The sequence below is a fragment of the Porites lutea genome, chromosome 1 (assembly GCF_958299795.1).
Source record: "Porites lutea chromosome 1, jaPorLute2.1, whole genome shotgun sequence".
Taxonomy (NCBI): domain Eukaryota; kingdom Metazoa; phylum Cnidaria; class Anthozoa; order Scleractinia; family Poritidae; genus Porites; species Porites lutea.
Genome location: NC_133201.1, coordinates 28,194,006 through 28,213,649, shown reverse-complemented (window position 1 = coordinate 28,213,649; position 19,644 = coordinate 28,194,006). Strand labels below are relative to the sequence as shown.

At 38.7% G+C, this 19,644-nt stretch overlaps 1 protein-coding gene across 1 annotated transcript; it reads right to left on the bottom strand.

Moving 5' to 3' along the window:
- Nucleotides 1-18,476: 18,476 nt before the first annotated feature.
- Nucleotides 18,477-19,214, bottom strand: LOC140927291 (substance-K receptor-like). Its single transcript, XM_073376915.1, has one exon. The coding sequence runs from the start codon at nucleotides 19,212-19,214 to the stop codon at nucleotides 18,477-18,479; it is 738 nt and encodes a 245-aa protein (XP_073233016.1).
- Between the last annotated feature and the right edge of the window lie 430 nt (nucleotides 19,215-19,644).

Below are 19,644 nucleotides of genomic sequence, written 5' to 3'. Positions count from 1 at the left end.
AAAGTAATCAGGTATGCTTCATCCATGATTATTCAGAAAACTATAGCTGTACAAGTCAAGACCAGCTACAAAGTAGATAACACTCACAGCCGCAAGCCACTGTAATTGGACTTGAGAGCACTGTGTAAGCTAAGGTCAGTTTTAGTTCTTATAAACAAATTTTTATTGATTCTAACAAACAAGAAGTGATATTCTCACTTTCATTTAATTCTTAGTTCTTCTTTATGCAGATTTTTAAACTAACTTCATTTTTATCTGCAAATGTTTTAGTGTACAGAGCATTTTCCATGACCACCCAAAATGGTCTTTTATACTGCTTTGATTCTGCACCCACAGTAAGCAATGTTGTACTCAATAGAAAATTTGGATAAAGCTGTTGTTGTTTGTTTGTTGTTTACTCTAACAGTATAACCAAGAGTCGAACAAAATGCCTTTATTAATCAATTTGTGATATTTACTTGTGTTTGTCAGATAATGATTGTTTTCCTTTAATATTATATCACGCAATGTTTTTTATTTTAATGTTTTATTAGCTGTAACGTCACGACTTGTGTGTGACAGATGCACGAAGAAGATAGATCACACACTATGAATTATAAAACAACATACGATTGTGATTGGGATGGTGAGGTTAGAGGTGCTAAATTGAATTTGATAACAAAGGGGAAAGCTATCTTTGTCAACAGAGCCCTGCAGAAGCTGTATCCACTAGAGGCATGTACTGTGACAACAGAGTGTGAGAATCAAACGAATGAGCTCAACACAAACCCGGTGGGAAATGAAGGCAGTCACCTTCGGGTAGGGAAATCTCACAACAGGCAGCTGAGCTGGATTCGCGTTGGAAAACACAAGCCATGCTCGATAACTAATTGCCTTTTTTTTGGCGACTGTTGTAACCGAATTGTCCTCGACCTTGGAAGGTCAAGGGGGGAGTGTGTCAGATAATAATTGTTTTCCTTCAATATTGTATCATGCAATGTTTATCCTTTTAATGTTTTATTCGCTGTAACGTCACGACTTGTGCGTGGCAGATGTACGAAGAAGATAGATCACGTATTATGAATTATAAAACAAAGTATGATTGTAAACTGCAACATGTAATTGTAACCGCACATTTTTGGTATGAATAAGACAATTGTTGTAAGAGGTCAAGCCTCAGAATGGAACAGAACTGAGAGTGTAAAGGACGGAGAAATAAACTAGTAAACTGACAGACACAGTCTTCTCATTGATTGGGAGAACCAGCACTGAGACATTATTCTCAGACAGTGCTAGATTTGCAGTAAATTGCTGTCAAGTCAGTACCAGAAAGTCTGCTCATTATAGCAGCCTTGATTATACCATGGCTTGTTATAAAGTGGTTACATGTTTTAATTCTTTGACAGTGAAATCAGTTTTTAGATTAAAGCTCCCATCTACATGTATTTAACCACAAACATAAGCAATAAAACTTACATCCAATGCCATGCTCAAAGATCCAGCAGACTTTCGCTGAGGCTTCCAAAGTAAACCACATGAGTATAGACAAATGAATTGCATAGGAACAACTTGAAGTCTAGTTGAAAAATATTGATAAAAATAATGACACCATTGTTTTGTCTTTTAGTGGACTTATTATGCAGGTATAATCCATTCAAAGTCCTTTTCCCATTCAGTCATTTCAAGTGGTTTTGTTGCATTCTACATTGCTCAAATCACTCTAATGGTTGATAAGGACTTTGTTTCATTCACAAAGTGATTGTAATTAATTGTAATTAATATTTAATAATTATTAATTTATGACTGCTCTACAGTAAAAAAAATCAAAATTTTATGTCTTCTTTGGCTATGTACTCTATGCACCTCTTCAATAATATGTTTTTCCTTTTGAGGGTTTCAAGAAGTGTTCTTTGATTATAGTGCAAGGAGGAAAAAACAGAACAAAGAAAGAATAGGTATAGGAAAAATAAGTAGTTGAGATTATTCATCATGTAAACTAAAAACGGTTCAACAGTTAAGAAAACAACCATTTTTGTTGCTCCAAAATTCACTTAGGTACATCGTTGTTCTGTCATTGGTTTGATCATGTTTTCCTTCCCCATGATGTCACTTGCTCTGTTAGTGTTATAAAGAGCAGTTAGCTCATTGTCTGCTGTGACTTTTAATGTGGCTGGTACTTTTGGTATTTTGTCATCAGCGCTTTTAGTGCCACTAAACCAGTCATGGCACAGGAACAGCCATGAAGAAAGATGATGATGATCTAAAGAAACAGTTGAAAAGGTTGGAGACTGAGCTGTAGTCTGTCAGGGCAAAACTAAAATCATCAATTGCTGGTAAACAAGAACAAAACCCTGGCACACAGTTCCAAAATAACGAGTACAATGACCTTGCTACCACAAAGAAGAAGACCTGGGAAAAGATAAAGTGTTCATCAAACAAACCTGAGAAGGTACTGATACGGGTTGATTGAATTGCTGAAGCCATTGATTTGTTTGAGCAGTACAGCTATAGATACTGGCATTCAGCAGGTAACAGGGACAGAGTCTCCTGAAGATTAAGTTCTGATAAGTCTTAAGCCAGCCCAGTCAAAATGTGCCAGCAGCCGGAGATTTTTTGCTGCCTACTTCCCACTAAAATTCATTGCCAACAAAGACGAGGTCTCTACTAGTTCAAATGGAAAGTAGAAAACAAAAAAAAAGAAACCCCTTCTTCCAGTGAATCAAGAAAGCCACAAATATTCAAGGAAATGTACACGAACTTGCTTTTGACGCTGGGTGGCAGGAATTACTGGACTTGGTGGTCAGCAGTCAATTCTCTTACAGCTGCAACCATGATGGCATCCTAACGAGCTCATGGCGAACATTCTACTTCTCCTAAAATTTCTAAGTTTTTTCGTAGGGTGTTGGGTATGTTGACTTAGAAACCTTCACTTTTGCATCAAAAGAATAAATTGCTTAAAGTATTTGAGAAGTTTGATTACAATCTTTGACTTAATGACTTGTCTGCATTATAATTTTCACCTTGTAGGACATCTAGTATTTCAATTTAGCAAATCATTACTGACAACTAAGTTCAGTACATGACGGGTCTCCAGTTTTGCCTGGAATGTTCATTTCCCAAATTTCTCACAGATACTTTACATTATTGACAACTTAACATTAATGGCTTAATGGCTTTTTCCCAATAAAAGTGATGAAAAATATACAATATTTAAGAAACAGCCCTTAAGTACAGTCATTTTAAAGCATTCTGATAGGGACTGAGTTTAGCCTCAAAATGCACCAGATGCCACCATTTGAAGCCAATTTCTGGATTATGGACATAATGTGAGTCACTTAATAAATGTATTCTTAAGTCAAGTTATGTTAGTGACACTCATTGTTCGCGTCACTTTAACTTCACGATTTTTTGTATTGCGAAAATTTCATGTAATAAGGTAACTAGATATGTAAATAGCAAGTTACTCTATCATGGGCAGTTTAATAACCCGATCTCTCATTGGTGGCCAAGGCAAAATTTAGATAAATCAAACAGTTTATATGACTTAGATATTTTTAGCCTAAACTGTAATCTGGATGCTTAAGTGAATACTGAGTATAACTTCCCCAATCAGCGCATCCAAAGCTGATACTTTTCCCGGCATAGGATCAAAATTAATTGTTTAAGGAAAAACGCCCGAAAACATGGTTAGGTCTAGTTTTTCCATCTTTCATAACAATATTGTGAACATCAACCACAATCTAGAAAATGTAGAATTGTTATTAGATGAACTTGATTTCCACTTTGATGTTACTGGTATCTCGGAAACAAAAATTACAAATTCTAATGAGAGCAACCCCATTCGAGCATTCCGGGTTATGTTTTTGAGCGTGTGCCATCACCACTGGCCTCTTTGTTGATCAATCAGCAAACTACAATGTTCTTGAAAAAACTTCAAATGAGGCATTCCAAACCCTCTGGGTTGAAATGTCTTTTGTCCACCATAAAAACATTCACGGCAAGAAACCCCTCATTTACCAATAACTTTACAAAACAGTAAATCCTGGAAAATTCGGCGTTCACCATCTGTTTTCCCACTTCTGAAAACATCCCAAAAATTACTAATTTTCCTTGTGTGAATCCAAGGAAAATTGGGAGTTAACTTGGCATTTTCCTGCACTTGAAAATCTCAGGCTAACACCGTATTTTACAAGGCATTTACATGTATTTTCCAGACCAGGTGAACGCGCAGTTTGTGCAACATTTCCCTACTGTATTTGTTAACAGTTAACGCAAGGAAAACATTTCATTAACCTACAGTTTTCCACCTCTAGAAAAACATCGACGAACATGCTGTTTTCTAAGTGTTTTCTGTTATTTTCCGCAGTGGCCAGACATAGAGTTTTTCGCAGGTTTTCATTTGACAGCAAACATAAGGAAAACATAATGTTCAGTTGCCATCATCCTTCCAGTGATAATGCTGCGTTAGCTCCTTATTTTCCTTAGTAGGTGAATGCGGTGTTTTCTAACCGTACCAGTTAACGGTTAACGTGAGGAAAACATCATCAAGGACACAGTCGAAGACAAGGTGTTGCCAGTGAAAGAGGGACAGACACTGTCCCAGAACATTTGAAATGGGCTGTGTGCAATTCCCCATAAGTCATTTTAACTGCTAAAGCCCTTTGAATTGACAAGGTATACTTAATTCATATCAAGAGTCTAGGTGTTGTAAAGAAAAACCAGAAGACTGTTTAAGCAACTTCTCTTTGCCACTGAAGTGAATGTATCACCCTAAATAGGGAGTGTTTCTCAAAAAGTTGCATCTTAGGAATTAACCGCATAATGTTTGTTACCCAATATTCAGTTAGATGTCAAAATTGAGGTGCATCAGAACCATGAGTTCAAATCACAAACATCTTGTTTCTGTATAGTTACAGTTACACATAGCTTTAAAAGGTTCTTTAATACACTTTATTGTCACTTAATTATAAGGTTTTAATGCAAGAACTAGATTTTGTTGGACTTCTGAGTGGTTTTTTTTTTTGCACTTCGCATAGAGTTCAGCCTGAGAGTTCTCAATGTAGAATGTTAGCAATGTTTTTCTTTAGTATAAGCTAGGTTATAATTTTGAAGACCACATCTTCTGACAATTTCATTTATAGAATTAGACTGCCAGCACTGTAACACTAAGGGTATGATATGTATGCATGTAAATAAATGTTCAGAATTTACAGTTGATATATTGGTTCTTTTCATCTGTGCACTCTATATATAAGTAAGTGGGAAGGAAACATTTTACTCCCTACACGATAACTATACCTTGAGTTTTACACACATTTACAAACAGTAATAAACAGAGGACCTCAATTGCAGGGTAGGAATTACAGAAAAGCTATGACATACAAGATATTTTCCCTGTCTTAATTAAATACTGAACGTTACAACACCATCGAAAACACGGGAGAAAAAAGCAAATTGTCAAAACACAAGCAATTTTCCAAAGGAGATATAATGGGAAATGAGGGAAGATTTTGTGTTTTCCTAAATTCACACGAATTTTCTGTACTAGAGAACACCAGAAAACTAGTAGAAAACAACCACTAATGCTGGAATACAGTCTGTTTTCCATGCCTGAACTTATCAGTGAATGCTGGAAAACACGAGTTTTCTTGAATTTACTTGAATTCACTGTCACGGAAAATCAAAGAAAACGCAAGAAAACTGCTTGCAAAAGTCGGAATAACGCACAGTTTTCCTAATGGTAAGCGATCGGTAAACTCTGGAATACATGTGATTTTCCTGGATTCAGCGTTTTCTCAGCGGGAAAATGCCACTTTTTTGCCGTGATTGTTTGTGGAATAATTTATTGCCAGCACAATTCGCCCGATTATTTCCTAATGCATCTAGATAAGATAATAGAAAAAAAGGTGTCAGATGACAAGGACATTTATATCATGGGTGTTTTTAATATAGATTTACTCAAGTATGAATCGTCTCAAATAAGCCAGGATTATTTACTCTCTCTTCGAAGCTGTTATCTTATTCCAACAGGAGACAAACCGTCATGCATTCACAGAACTTCTGCTACATTGATTGATAACATCTTTGTTAACAATCCTGACTAACTCGTTGCTAACAGAAACATTATTTCAGATATTAATGATCATTTTTCGCAGTTCTGTCTCAGAACGTCAGCAAAAGATAAACTTCAACAAGTTAAAAATATCAAAAATGCGACCATTCCAGATTCTCTGCTGAATGCTTTAACAAAGAGCTGTCTGAAGTTGAAGTTATTGCAAATGGAACAATTTGTTTGAGCAAATTGTTTTCGTCGTTTTACAACAAGTATTATACAATTGTTAAACAAACATGCCTCCATGAAAAAATTATCTAATTGCAAAGTAAAGCAGCTATCTAAACCCTGGATAACTAACGGAATTAAGGTGGCGATTAAGGTTAAAAATAAATTATATGCATCTGGAGATGAAGTTAGGTACAAACACTATAGAAATAAAATTTGTACATTGAATACGCTTACGTGAAAGGAGATACTATGATACATTTTTGGAAAATAATATGGTCAACATGAAAAACCCTGGCAAGGAATCAATGAACTTTTACATCAACGGAAAAAAACTTAGAAGTCATATCTGCACCATGGTCCGGGCTGAGACAGAAAGGTACAAAATTGTTCGCTTTTGGAGGGTGACCACTAAGTCTTTGGCCTCGGGAACAGGCTCTTAGAAGTCAAATGAATTTGGAGAGAGCAACACTGCACTTTTTTCTGGTGTGAAAAGAAGGTCTATGCTGGTCTGCCAACCATGTGATTATACACCCAGGAACTTGAATAAGACGAGTGTAAGAGAAAAGTTCAGACGTGTTTATCTGCCAATAGCCTGAGTTTTTCCAAGTTATTCAATGATATTTCGCTTGTGTTAAACATCAGAAGATTATGCGTGGTTGATAGTCTTAATAGTGCCGCGAAAGAGTGTGATTGTATGATTTCCACATGGTGTTGACAGGTGTGTGGTCATGTGGTTGAGCTGTTTCACCACAATGTTATATTGTGAAAAAGATGAAGAGGGAAGCGTCCAAGATCTCCCTTCACCGCAAGGTTACTTGCTTTAGAGTGAGCCCCCAAAGCCCTAAAGCCATTTTGCATACCTTGTTATCCCCTGTTATTCTTTCTTCTCAAGCTCATTAATTATTCATAAGGGCAACAGCCAATAAATGAGGCTTATTTGGCTCAAATACATGAACCTTGATACCCAGTGAACACTCAGATGAAAATCTCACGGGTATCAGATATCAGGTCAAACACTTGCATTTTAATGAGCATTTTTCAATCATTAATACAATGTTAACAACAATTCCAAATTTAAAATAACCTGAATATCATTTGATTATTCCATAAACGGTCTTCAGTGGATATCTCTCCCACCGACTTCTTAGCCACCTCCATCACAAACTTAGTAAGCCAGTAATTCAAGGTCACTGCATCCATTTCTTCAATGCTGGTAGAAAGCTGTGCGACCTTGTGTAAATCATAGCCTTATAAATAGCCCTCCTGGATCTAAAACGGGACCTATAACCATCCAAGAAATTTGCCATTCACCAAAAATTGTTACCACCCATTTGTTCTTATATTTGGTTGACGAGGGAATAGTTTTTTTGACTAACTCACGTTCTTCGTAAACCGTTTTCAGCTCACTAAATCTTGCCTCTCCACCTTCACTTGTGGTCAGACACCAACTACACCAACTACACCAAAAACATAGGCATGATTAACATGCATGAGCTATTTCGAATGCTTCAGTGTAACCTTGATGCTTCAGTGTAACCTTACCAAGAGTGACGCATCTACCTTTTTCATCCTAAATGTAGAATGAGTTTTTGTGCAAAATTGGGTATTGCGGTACACAAATGAAAATGTGAAACGCTCAGCTGAGTCAGTCCTCATGCTATATATTCACTTTCCTCTGTCTTTCCCAGATACATCTGGTGCAAGTTAAACAAATTGTAAAAGTACAATAAATATCACCTCACCAAACGTTGATTCGAAGGAAAACTCTAAGGTTTCCTTGGCGTTTCTTAAGAAAATGTGGCTCATCAAACACCAAATAGTTACAAAATACCAGAATTTTTTATCATTGTGGTAGATGGTTGCATCATCAGGTCTTCATGTGCGATTCTACTCAGTGAGAGAGTCTTTAACTCCTACAACTTAATTCTTTATGTTTTAAAAGCCATTGCAGACAAGAGCCTTTTTGAGGGCATTGGTTACAAAACGAAACAGGTCTTCATACGTTCAAGTTACTATTATTACTGTAAAAAGCCAATCTGCATGAGATGTACAGTCACACAGCTGGCACATGAAAGTGTTGGACTTTGCCCCCTTTCATGGTTTGTACATGAGGGAATTTGACTTATCACACAGCAATCTAGTAAACAGGATTATAAAAATAACTCATGCACACAATTTGCACGTGAAGATGTTGGACTTTGCCCCTTTTAAAATTTGTATGTGAAAGAACGCATATTGTTTACCAGATTACTTCGCTCAAACGATGTTAACAAATCAGCTCCTTTTCTAACATCTGCAATAAAATTATTTATGACAGCAAACACGTATCAGATATTGTTGCACTTATGTTGCCGGAACGTGAATTTAAAGGTCAGATGAGCTTTGTAAGAGAGAGAATAAAGCATATTTACAGAATTATATTTACTAGGTACAGCTTTAAAAAAATCAGCTCTTGTTCAAGCTTCTAAAAACACAATTACGCATCCTTCAAAATTAAAGTCGATATCTAAATACCAATTATTAACGTTTCATTTGTAGACCTTTGAAGACTATGACTTTTTGTACTTCACTTTAAAGCAGGTGAAATATAATTCCCGTACAATGTGCCATTTGCGATAGCCGAATTAGGTCATAAATGTCTTAAACCACCCGCCACACTAAAATATGAACCCTTAAACAGCTGCATCACTGTACTCACAGTTTGAATCATTAAGATAGTTAAATGTTGTAGTTCTGAGCACAACGGACAGTAGCCAAAGTCCCCAAATTTCTTTCCCTTATTTACTTTAAATGAAACCTTTATTAAGCGGACACCTGTATTAAGCGGACGCGGACACCTAAAAAGTGCCTTAAATGGTCATTTCTATTGTTTTTAACCTGTATTTAACGGACACTATTTGTCTTGTAATTAAATTCCACCAACCAACATGCCAGACACCGGAAATGCAAAAGATTGCTTCGAATTGTCACCCATCAATTTTTCGATTTCACATTAAAAAACATGACTTGGCGATATTTGATTAGTTTAACAGTACAGTATTGTTTTCTATTTCGTCTTGTTAGTATACAACTTGTTTCACTCGTCTGATTTCTTCAAATTTGAGTTGCAATCTATGTTTACAGTATTATGATTAATTGGTGCACTTTGACAAAGAAATTAATGCAAATGTATATTGTCACAGTCTCTGGGAGTATTCTTGTTCATTCCAATGGCATTCACTCACATGACGTTATCTATCGAAACCTGTATTAGGCAGACACACTGTATTAAGCGGACACTACAGCATTCCCCGAGGGTGTCCGCTTAATACAGGTTTCACTGTTGTTAAAATTAAACTGAAGTTACACAGATTATTGTAAGAGAACCTACATGTACCACCGCCACTGTCGTAAATCCTTCACCTGGGCAAAAGAAGAAATCTTCACTCATTTTCAAACTCCGCCCCTTTGAGCTCCGTCAGCTACAATGATGGAAAAAACAATGATAAATTTTAATGTATTAAAGAGGTTCCAGATAACGCGAATTTCAGAGAAGGAAGTTACAATTGCCAAGATACTGATATATGAAAGCAAAATTATCTCGCCAAACGTCAAGCGTTTTTTAGAAGTGGAAGTTCGGACATGACATTCTCAAATTACATGACGCTTACCTAGACTTCAGTAAAAATCGTTCCGGTTTTCAAATAAACCAAAGAAAGCTGATATTTCCCATCTCTCGCATTTTTACGGCAACAGACAGGTTTGCATCATTGATTTTTAGTTTAAATACAACAACAGCTTATGAAGTCGATCCATCAGCTGAGTTGCGGTGTGCAGAGAACACGTGCGTAAACGACCGAGCCAGATCAAACACATCGCATTACAGGCTAGAATTTCCACTTACCCACACTTCAACATTGTTTCTTGTATCAGCAACGATGGATTAAGTGGTGCATGTCAGAGGACAATTAAATAATGCAGTTTCCATGTCGAAGTATTTTTGTCTACTCGTCTCTCTGATCTGGGAAAAGACCTCCCCTGCTGCTGCATGTCTCAGCGAAATGAAAACGAGGCAAGATATCCAAGATATCCCGGATATATTGTGCACATGACCTTTTGAGCCCCTTTTGAGCCCTGGCGAGCGAAACAACTGTAGTGGGCGGGGGGAGGTGGGGTTAAAAGACTTCGTTCCTGTAGCTCGTACTTTGGAGATGGCTCTTGGTTCAGATCAACTGATTACCATTTGCAAACAATTAAGAAATCCCCGATGATCTAAACACGAAAGCGTGTTACAGGCTTTTGAACCTCGGCCAGCAGACCGAGGACTAATCTCGTACCCAGATCTCCCACGGCCAAGGGAAAAACAGAGAAAAACAGAGTGAGATCTAGGTACGAGATTAACCGTGGACAATCTAGTCGACAGTAGCCGGTGGAGTGTAGCACCAGGTAAGCGGTTTAGCCTGCGAAAGCATCCGGGTTTTTCGGCTTTAGTTTCTAGTTTCGCCCACCCAGAGGGAGAGAAGCGACGACCGGAAATACGTCCGCGGTTCGCAGGCTACACCACGTTAGAGAGCGTGGAAAAATAAGGAGGAAGAGAAGGATAGGGTCCCAGTCTTTACCCCTCCCCTAGCCTGCGTAGCAGGCGTCGAAAGGGGTAAGGGATAGGGAGGAAGGGAAAAAAGAGGAGGATTGGGGAAAGAGGGTTTCTCCCTCCCCCCTTCCCCTCCCCTTTTTGCGCCTGCCACACAGGCTACCCCTCCCCTCGTGGTTACGTTTAGTTTTTCCTCCTCTTTCGCCACCGCCACAATCAGAACGCCTAGACCATGCTATGAACGCCGCATGTTAATAAGTGAAGAAATTGGTATTTTGAGATATTTCCGCCCGGAACGTGGAATGTCATCTACCAGGAGTTTGCATCACTAGGGTCATAGTTGGGGTCATAGGCTCTAAACTAAGAGTAGTCCCCATTTTTCCTCAGAGCGCGCGTGAAAATTACCCCACGCGAGAGAGGTGAAGCACGGCGGTGAGAGAGAAAAATCGCGCCCCCGCGTTTCGCTCGCTCTTCTTTCCCTGAGGAAAAATGGAGCCTACTCATAGTCTACATAGGCTCCTGTATCTGCATGATCTAAGGTGTCCATCTTGCTGAAATTGACCCAAGAAATATGCAGTTATGACACTGTACTAGTAGTCGTACTAGTAACAAATATTGCATGAATCTACACCAATAGCATGTCCTGTTTGTACATTATAAGCAGTAAAATCAGAGTACGGTTACAAAGTGAACTATTCCACAAAGTTGAATTTTCCAGTTTTGGCGACTCTTTTCTGGGGCTAGGAACCCATTCCAAAACCCCTGGGGCTAAGTTCTAGGGAACTGTATCAGGGCTAAATAAGTAAAGAAAAGGTAGAGGAAGTCGTTGTATTTGGTTCACGTCTTGCATAAAACTTACAATTATGAAGTTCTGTGTCACAGAAGTGCAGTGACGGTAGGAAAATGTACAAACAAGTACGCTGTATTAAAGTGTAGAATTGTTGTTTTTTTCTGTCTCCTTGGGATTCGACTCTTTTCCGTTCCTTTTTATCCAAGCGAGAGAAGCGCGGGAGACGCGCGAAGCGAGGGCAAGGAAAAAAATGAAGCTTCTACTCATTTTTTGCTCCCCTTCGTGCGTCTCTCGCACTTCTCCCGTTTTGCTAAAATGAAGCCGAAACGACTGATACACAGGCTATTAACGTTTTTAATTTTGTTTTGTGTTTCATTTCTGTGTTTTTTTGTTTGTTTGTTTATGTTTATTTATTTATTTATTTATTTTGCCGTTCTCATTACCGGTGCCATCACCGATGCCAACGCTTTCTGATAGGGTGCTTTACATTGTGCTAAAATTACCGGAGATGTTGGTCTCAGACTCTTCGGCCGGAAAAACGTGGTGCATCTACAGAGCTGGTCAGTCTAACTGGTCGCTCCGATCTTTGAATAAATTTAAAATGACGCAGAATGAGAAGTACATTCAAACCAGTATTAAGCGGTCACCCTTTGGGAATGGCTTAATGACTGCTTAATACAGGTTGACTGTCACAGGTTTGACAAACGTCAGAGTTATTCAAGAAAATGAAGGTAGTCAAAGAGCATAATATCTATTCCACGACAGACCTCCTCCCGTTTCTACCTTTTCTTTGGCCAAAAGAAAAAAGTTAAAGACCACTTGACGCCATTCACAGTGCGACTTGTTCAGGGGCAACCAACGAGAATGCAGTTCAAAACTACTTAAACATTAGCCTGAATTTCATCCCATTGCTTCGAGTCGTTTTGTCCTCTCAACGTGAAAGACATTACTGAGGGAGTAATAACGACTCGACGTAATCGGATGAAATTCAGGCTACTTAAACATAGCATTGTTAAACGTATTTTAGTATTTAAACGGTAGATATGGGCATATTTATTATTCCCTACAAATTGTTTATCTTTTCGGATTTTCTAGCTGAAAGTCTAATGATCCGAAAATTATAGTCATCAAAACTTACCTTTTCGAAATTTTCAGTCAGAAAAAAAGGCTCCCGAAAATTCTAGGTGACCTTTTTAGGATAAAACCCGTTAAAAATGGGCAATTTTACCATCTTTTTTAGATATTCGAAAATCCTAGGAGAGGCGGGCAAGCAAGAAATTTTACAACAAATGTTCCGAAAATTATAGATCTCAAATCGTCTTCCGAACAGATATTTTCCGAAAATTGACGTTAGGTGCCCTAGCCTGCGTGGCAGGCGCAAAAAGGGCAGGGAGAGGGGGAGGGAGAAAAGCGCTACCCCCTCCCTTTTTCCCTTTTTCCCTATCCCCTACCCCTTTCGACGCCTGCTACGCAGGCTAAGTCGGTGTCCGTGGTAATGCGGGGTTTGACTGTAATCAACATTTTGGTCAAAACATAAAAGGAAAGCTTCTATCCGTTTAACACTTTGTTCGATTGATGTCGTCGTGGCTTTGTTCCAGTGATTAGATATACTGGTTTAGAATCGGTCGGTTTGGCAAAAAGAAAGCACACATAATGCGAATTTGCGATCAAGCGTTCTTTTTTTCTTTCCTTTCCTTTCCTTTATTTTTGTTGGAAAACACCGCCTTATCGCAGTATTAATAATCAGATTCGAGGACGAGGGTGACATTATATAGTTTTAAGTTTTCTCATCTATTACACCCCGGAAACCTTCATTGTCCTTTCTTTTTTCTTTTTTTCCACCACAGAAGTTAGTACGCTTATTTTCCGTTGAAGGAGGTAAAGCCCTCTCGCAATAGACTACGAGTAGTCCCCATGATAAAATTCCTGTCAGTCCTATCATTCGATAACTTGTTTTCGCCACTACGACGTCCGAAGTAAAATGAAGATGCCTATTAATTTTTCCCGCCAAAATAACGTTGGTTCGCGCGCGCACTACTAAGTATTTAGAAAATCTTGTACTCGCTGTCGTTCTCGTTTTAGGAGCTGTTTACATGGAGGGAGGAAGATCCTAGTACCAGGAAGATCATAGAGGGCGGATCATCCTAGCGCCATATGTTTTCTCTATTCAGTTTACATGCAAAGGGTCGTTGTTGTTGTAAGCGTTGTCCCTAGCGCTAGGATCTTCCTAGTACTAGGATCTTCTTAGCGGAGATGTAGGAAGATCCAAGTACTAGGGACAAACGCTACAAAAATGTCGGCGGGTCGTTCAGTGGCTAATTACAGCAATAAAGGCCGACCATTTCGTTTGGAGTAATCCACGAGCAGATTATTGTGTTAATTCAGCTGAAAGGTAGTGATTTACGCCAGTAAAGAGAGCAGAAGGACCCAAATTGCATTTTTTACTTTGTCATCCACCATTTTTAATTCTTTGTCTAACCTTCTCTACTTGGACAACTCACGGGCCGAAATTTCTGCATGTAAACCCAACGTTAAGTTATTCCACCTTTTAGGATCTTTCTGGTATTAGGATCTTCCTCCGTCCATGTAAACAGCCTCAATCTAAAGCTCTCTGTTATTATAATAGAGACCTTTAGATTCCAGGACTCGGAGGACGGGTACGAGTACGAGATTTCGCTTATTCTTAAAATATAGACTCCCCAGAAAGCTTCATTTTACTTTTACCTACAGTTAGCACTGTTACCCTAAGAGCAGGAGATTATACCCTCTCCCGATCGCAAAATGATAAAACTTCTAACATTGATAACTTTTTTCCGCCACTTCGACATTCTTGCTAAAACTCGTAGTAGAATGACGGCGGCTACCTCGTTTTCCTAGATCTGTACAAACCTGGTTGCCGTTACATAAGTTGTCGTCGAATCATTTCTTTCTCTTTCTGTTGTGCCTTCTTTTGTCCTTCACGGTACTCGCTTGCCTAAAAGGTCATTACTATCTTTCCGCCCCAAATACCCTAATTATAAACTCTCCAGGCCCAAGATAAGATAATAGTGCTGTCTTGCAGTGAAAAATTATTTAAAAAACGCACGAGGGCTAGGGAGGGTTCCCACTTACCTTTTTTTTTTATTTACTCGCCACTGTTCCCTTCCCTAGATCGCGCGTGTTATAATCACTTAGCTTGAGCTCTTTGCGCGGCGCCCCTTGAACCTGAGCCAAGAGCCATGATCATCCTATTATGGCTCTTGACGAAGGCTAATGGGTCAATCTTAACATACTGACTCGGACATATTCCATACCATCACGATTATTTTTGTATCTTTGTTTCATTTAAAAACCATCAACTGCTTAAATTCGATCGAAGACAAGGAAAAACTAACACACTAGCTAAAAACGCCATAAATAAGGAGGATAGAGAAGTAATTTCCATAAAATTCAGATCACGACGAAAGGTAAGTTTTTAGATCGATTCCCGCCAGGAAGTGTAACGTATTCACATGAGAAATACACGTTTCATGACAACAAACTCATGAAATGAGAAGGTTTCTTTTAATCACTATTTTAGACGTTGAAGTTGCAATGGAATTAAAACAACTAATAAATGAATCTTTATGATATCTAACATTGAATCCTGATAAAATATCCCTTAGTCAATTTATCATGCAGCGACCACTAAAGGTAACGTAAGGTTAACGCCGCACGAGCTAAAGGTCCAAACGGCCGGAGCTTATGCCGGTTTCCTCAGCATGAAGCATGTTTAGAAGTATTGCTTCTCCCCTCTGGACGGGATGCTACTCCATCTCAGGGTTACCCCCCAGCTGTATGTCGCCGGTACCCATTTATACACCTGGGTGAAGAGAGACAAAGTAGATAGTGAAGTTCCTTGTCTAAGGAAACAACGCGACGGGCGAGGCTTGAACCCCGGAGTTCGAGATGTTAACCGCTCAGCCACGCACGCCTCCACTGAAGAGCATCAAGCAAATTTTAAACATAAAGGAGTAGGCCTTTCCCGATTACACTCGTAAAATCCTAAAAAAGTGCTGCCAAAAATGGCTAAAAAGTGCTCAAAAAGTGCTCAAAATCTCAAAATAGTGCTCAAAAAGTGCTAAAAGTTGTGAACAGTTACCTCTAAGCTTTTCGTAAATATGTCAATTTTTACTGAAGTAATTAACAATCTATTTTGTGTAGTGTTGTTCGACAGGTTGTTACGAAAGGTTGATAGAATATAGAACAATAATATTTTAAAAAAACTAAAGCCGGTTACGAATTGTAAATAAATTCAGCAGTGCATCAGATAATTTAGAAATTTGAGATGACACACGCATGATACATCAGCCAATCAGAAACTTCTCTTCTCACACTCAGTGAGGATAAGTCCACGTGCCTTTCCATGACAATGGTCTTTTATTCTTGACAACATCATTAGTTATTCAAATTTATGACCTGGAACACGATTCTCGTTGCGAGCGACACACAGTTTTTGCTTTAAAATGTTTTAGAAGACATATGTTGCTCCAAATTTGCTCGAAATGTGAAATATTGCTCAAATGTTGCCCAAAGTGCGAAAAAGTGCTTAAGGGTGCTCAAAATGCAAAATAGTGCTCCAAACTCAAAAAAGTGCTCAAAAGGTGCTCAGCGCAATCGGGAAAGGCCTATAAAGGAGAACGGAATAAGGCTAAGGGAAATGAAGTCTAAAATTTCTGATGCTTGCATTTTCATTGCTTAACGTTACATATCCGGATTGTTCCTTTTTATTATGAACAAGTTACTATTATTATTGTTATCTTCACTAGTGTAGAGCTGTTAGTGTATTTTAATGTGTTCAAAACGTATGTTCAGGGAATTTCTGTCAAATAAATAGTAATAATACAACGTCAAGGAGTAGAGTGACCAAGCATCTATTAATGTGGCTCTTAGCTTCTTTAGCCCCAGCCACGAGGAAATGTTTGTGCCGGCTGAGGAACAGTGATCACGCTCTTATGCGATCCAGAGCGCGGGAAAGTTTTTCATCTATGAATACTATCAATTTATCACCAGTTGTAGTTCTGTCCGTTTCTCTGTAAACTGTTTGAAGCAGCCCTACGACTGTTGAAAATACGTGCTTAATGCTAATTTTACTTAACAGGTGTGTGAAATATTTCTTTGGCAATACGATCATAGAGTGCACAATTTGGCAGTTAAACTCGAGCGCAGCTGCCTTCAAGAAATTAAGCTCAGGCTTAGCAGGTAAATATGAGTTAAAAATAATGGCATATTCATCAAGTATGCATAAAACATGAAGTTTTTACAACATTTGCTTTTCGATCGAACAAAAGATGGGAAATTATGAAACCAAGAGTTTAGACTAAGCTAATGGCTTCTTCTTCAACAAAAATACAAGTCTGATACAAGGCTTGTTACTTCTTTTATCGCCTTTGATTTTTACGAACTTCTGTACTTGTTGGCTACGATTCTATCGCTCGATAACGTTGCGGCACTTCACAAGAAACCCGACTTCCCCGCTTAACTCATATCAATACCTGAGAAGTCTTTTGCGATTGGCTATTGGAGCGGCTCATTAGCATTATATCGAACCTTCGAAATATTTACTTGGAGAAACGATTTCCTATTTTAAATATCACCTTAAAGGGGGTTAAGTTTGGGTTTTCCAGTCTAACTAAGAATTAACAGGTCCTTCTTCAAGAAAAATACAAGGCTTGTTACTTCTTTTACTCCCTTTGATTTTTACGAACTTCTGCCGGTACTACAATTATATGTGTTACAAGAAACCCCACTCCCCCGCTTAACTCATATCAATGCGTGAGAAGTCTTTGTGACTGGCTATAGGAAAGGGCTTATTAGCATTATATGGAACCTTCGAATCATTTACTTGGTGACAACGATTTCCTGTTTTAAATTGCACCTTAAAGGGAGTTAAGGTTGGGTTGTCCAGTCAGTATAAAATAAGGAGAGCAAAGAGAGAGAATAAAGTATTTGCTTCTGAACAGAATTTAAACATGAGAGTGAGGAAGCCAGGTACTAAAATAACAGTTTGAAAATCATGTCAGATCAATTAGTCGATCCACTGGACCGAGGTGTTCAGCGTTTTTTATTGGCTAAACTTTGCAATAAATTATTTATGAATGTGTGATTACAAATTAAAAATGCAATACGCGCTGAACAGCAACAGTTACAACAATAGACAAACAGTTAAGAGTCACTAGGAGATATTTCATATCATTATCACTATTCGGATTTTTGTCTTCTTATGACGACGCAAAAATTCTGTCAAACCTCGGGGTGGGGCTAAAATTTCAACAGAAGTTTGTAATTGTCCCTGAAAATTATTCGTTTCCTTTTTACGGCAGAACCTCTTCCTTAAACTTAGCGGTTCTGCAGTAATTAACAGTTGTTAGTTGTACAGTTCTACGTTGCCCGCCTGCGCTCCCAATAACGGTTTCTAATGGTCCGTCCCTGAGTTTTATTTACCACCCAACCTTTTTACAATACGTGGCCTACATGTCACATTTCGCAGTCATGGGAGATTTAAACTGAATACATTTTATTAATCCTCAGTCAAGTACTGCAAAGGCAGTCGTAGTGGTTTTTTATTCGATAGTGTTTCACATACCTTGTAATTCTTAACATAGTCAATCAAAAGGACATTTGTGCGACTGTACAAAAGAACATTTCATGAGTATTCTAAGACCTTTTCGATAATTACTACTAATAATACAGTGATAGTCATGATACATATATTTACGCGCGTGTTCCACGAACCTCTAACTCTTGACATCTTCAACCAAAAGCACATTTTTACGACCTACGCCTGTACTAAAGAACATTTTATGAGTCTTTTAAGAGCTTTTCGGTAATTACTGCTAACCATAAAACAGATAATCGGGTTGATAGCACAGTAAACAGTACGCGTTAGCCATATAAATGGTGACTGCATCGTATATCCAAAAACTACACGAGGAAAGCGTAGAACTGTCCTGATACTCTGTGATTAAAAAGTTGATAGAGAGAGGTAACCAGCAAAACACAAACACTGTTATGATAGCAATGGACATTTGAAGTACTTTTCTGTTTCTTCTTTTCCACTGTTGCTGATTGTTGGTCCACTGTTCACCTGGGTGTGCCTGTGTCTTGAGCTTGATAACAATGATTGGGTAAAGAATTACTAAGAAGAGCACAGGTATGTAAATAAACAGAATGTGTTTAGCCAGTAGGAAACTGGCATAGGACGATGACTCTCCAAATACTTTCTTCCATTTCGTAACACACCAGGTTCCCTCGGAGTTTTCAACGAACTCGCTGGCGAACAAGTGTGGCGAACTGACAGCTACGGCAACTATCCACGTGGCGAGAATGAAGAAGCGGCACAGCTTGGATCCGATGAGTGGGGAACGGAGTGGAAATACCACGGCTCCAAAGCGATCCACTGCTATCAGAATCAGATTCTGAATAGAAACGACAAAGGAAGCGCTAATAAAGAAAAAGAAAAGCTTACACAAGGCCTGGCCAAGCTGACCACCGATACGAAACGAGTTGGTGAGCAAGTTTGACAGGTTCCACGGTACCAAGAATATTGGATACAGCAAATCAGATGAGGCCATGTTTCCGATGAAATAATTTATCGGCTTTCTTAAGTTCGGCGTTTTATAAACGATCATAACAATGAGAGAATTTGCGGCCAGTGAAACGATAATGAAGAGACAGTAGGTAACGGTTCCTCCGATTTTCCACGCAGTGGAGTTTAACTGATCGAAGCAGCTCCAAGACTCGCTGGATCCGTTCGCCGTTGAATTCATGCTTAGCTTTGCTACGTATCTACGGAATTGTACACATGCAGTCAAGAAACTTTGAATTACTGCTCTGTATTTTGCGTCTGCTGTTTGAGTGGAAGAACTTTTATTGACAATTGTAAGCCCCCTGCGAAGCCACAGCACAGCTGTCCTCTGAGGCCTTCAATATGTGAGTTTGTTCGTAATTTTCCGGCATTATCCACCAGCCGACCTTTTGACAGAATTGAAACAGTGGGGTATT

Excerpts from the sequence above, each read along its gene's own strand:
- LOC140927291 (XM_073376915.1), bottom strand. The coding sequence starts at position 19,214 with ATGGCCTCATCTGATTTGCTGTATCCAATATTCTTGGTACCGTGGAAC.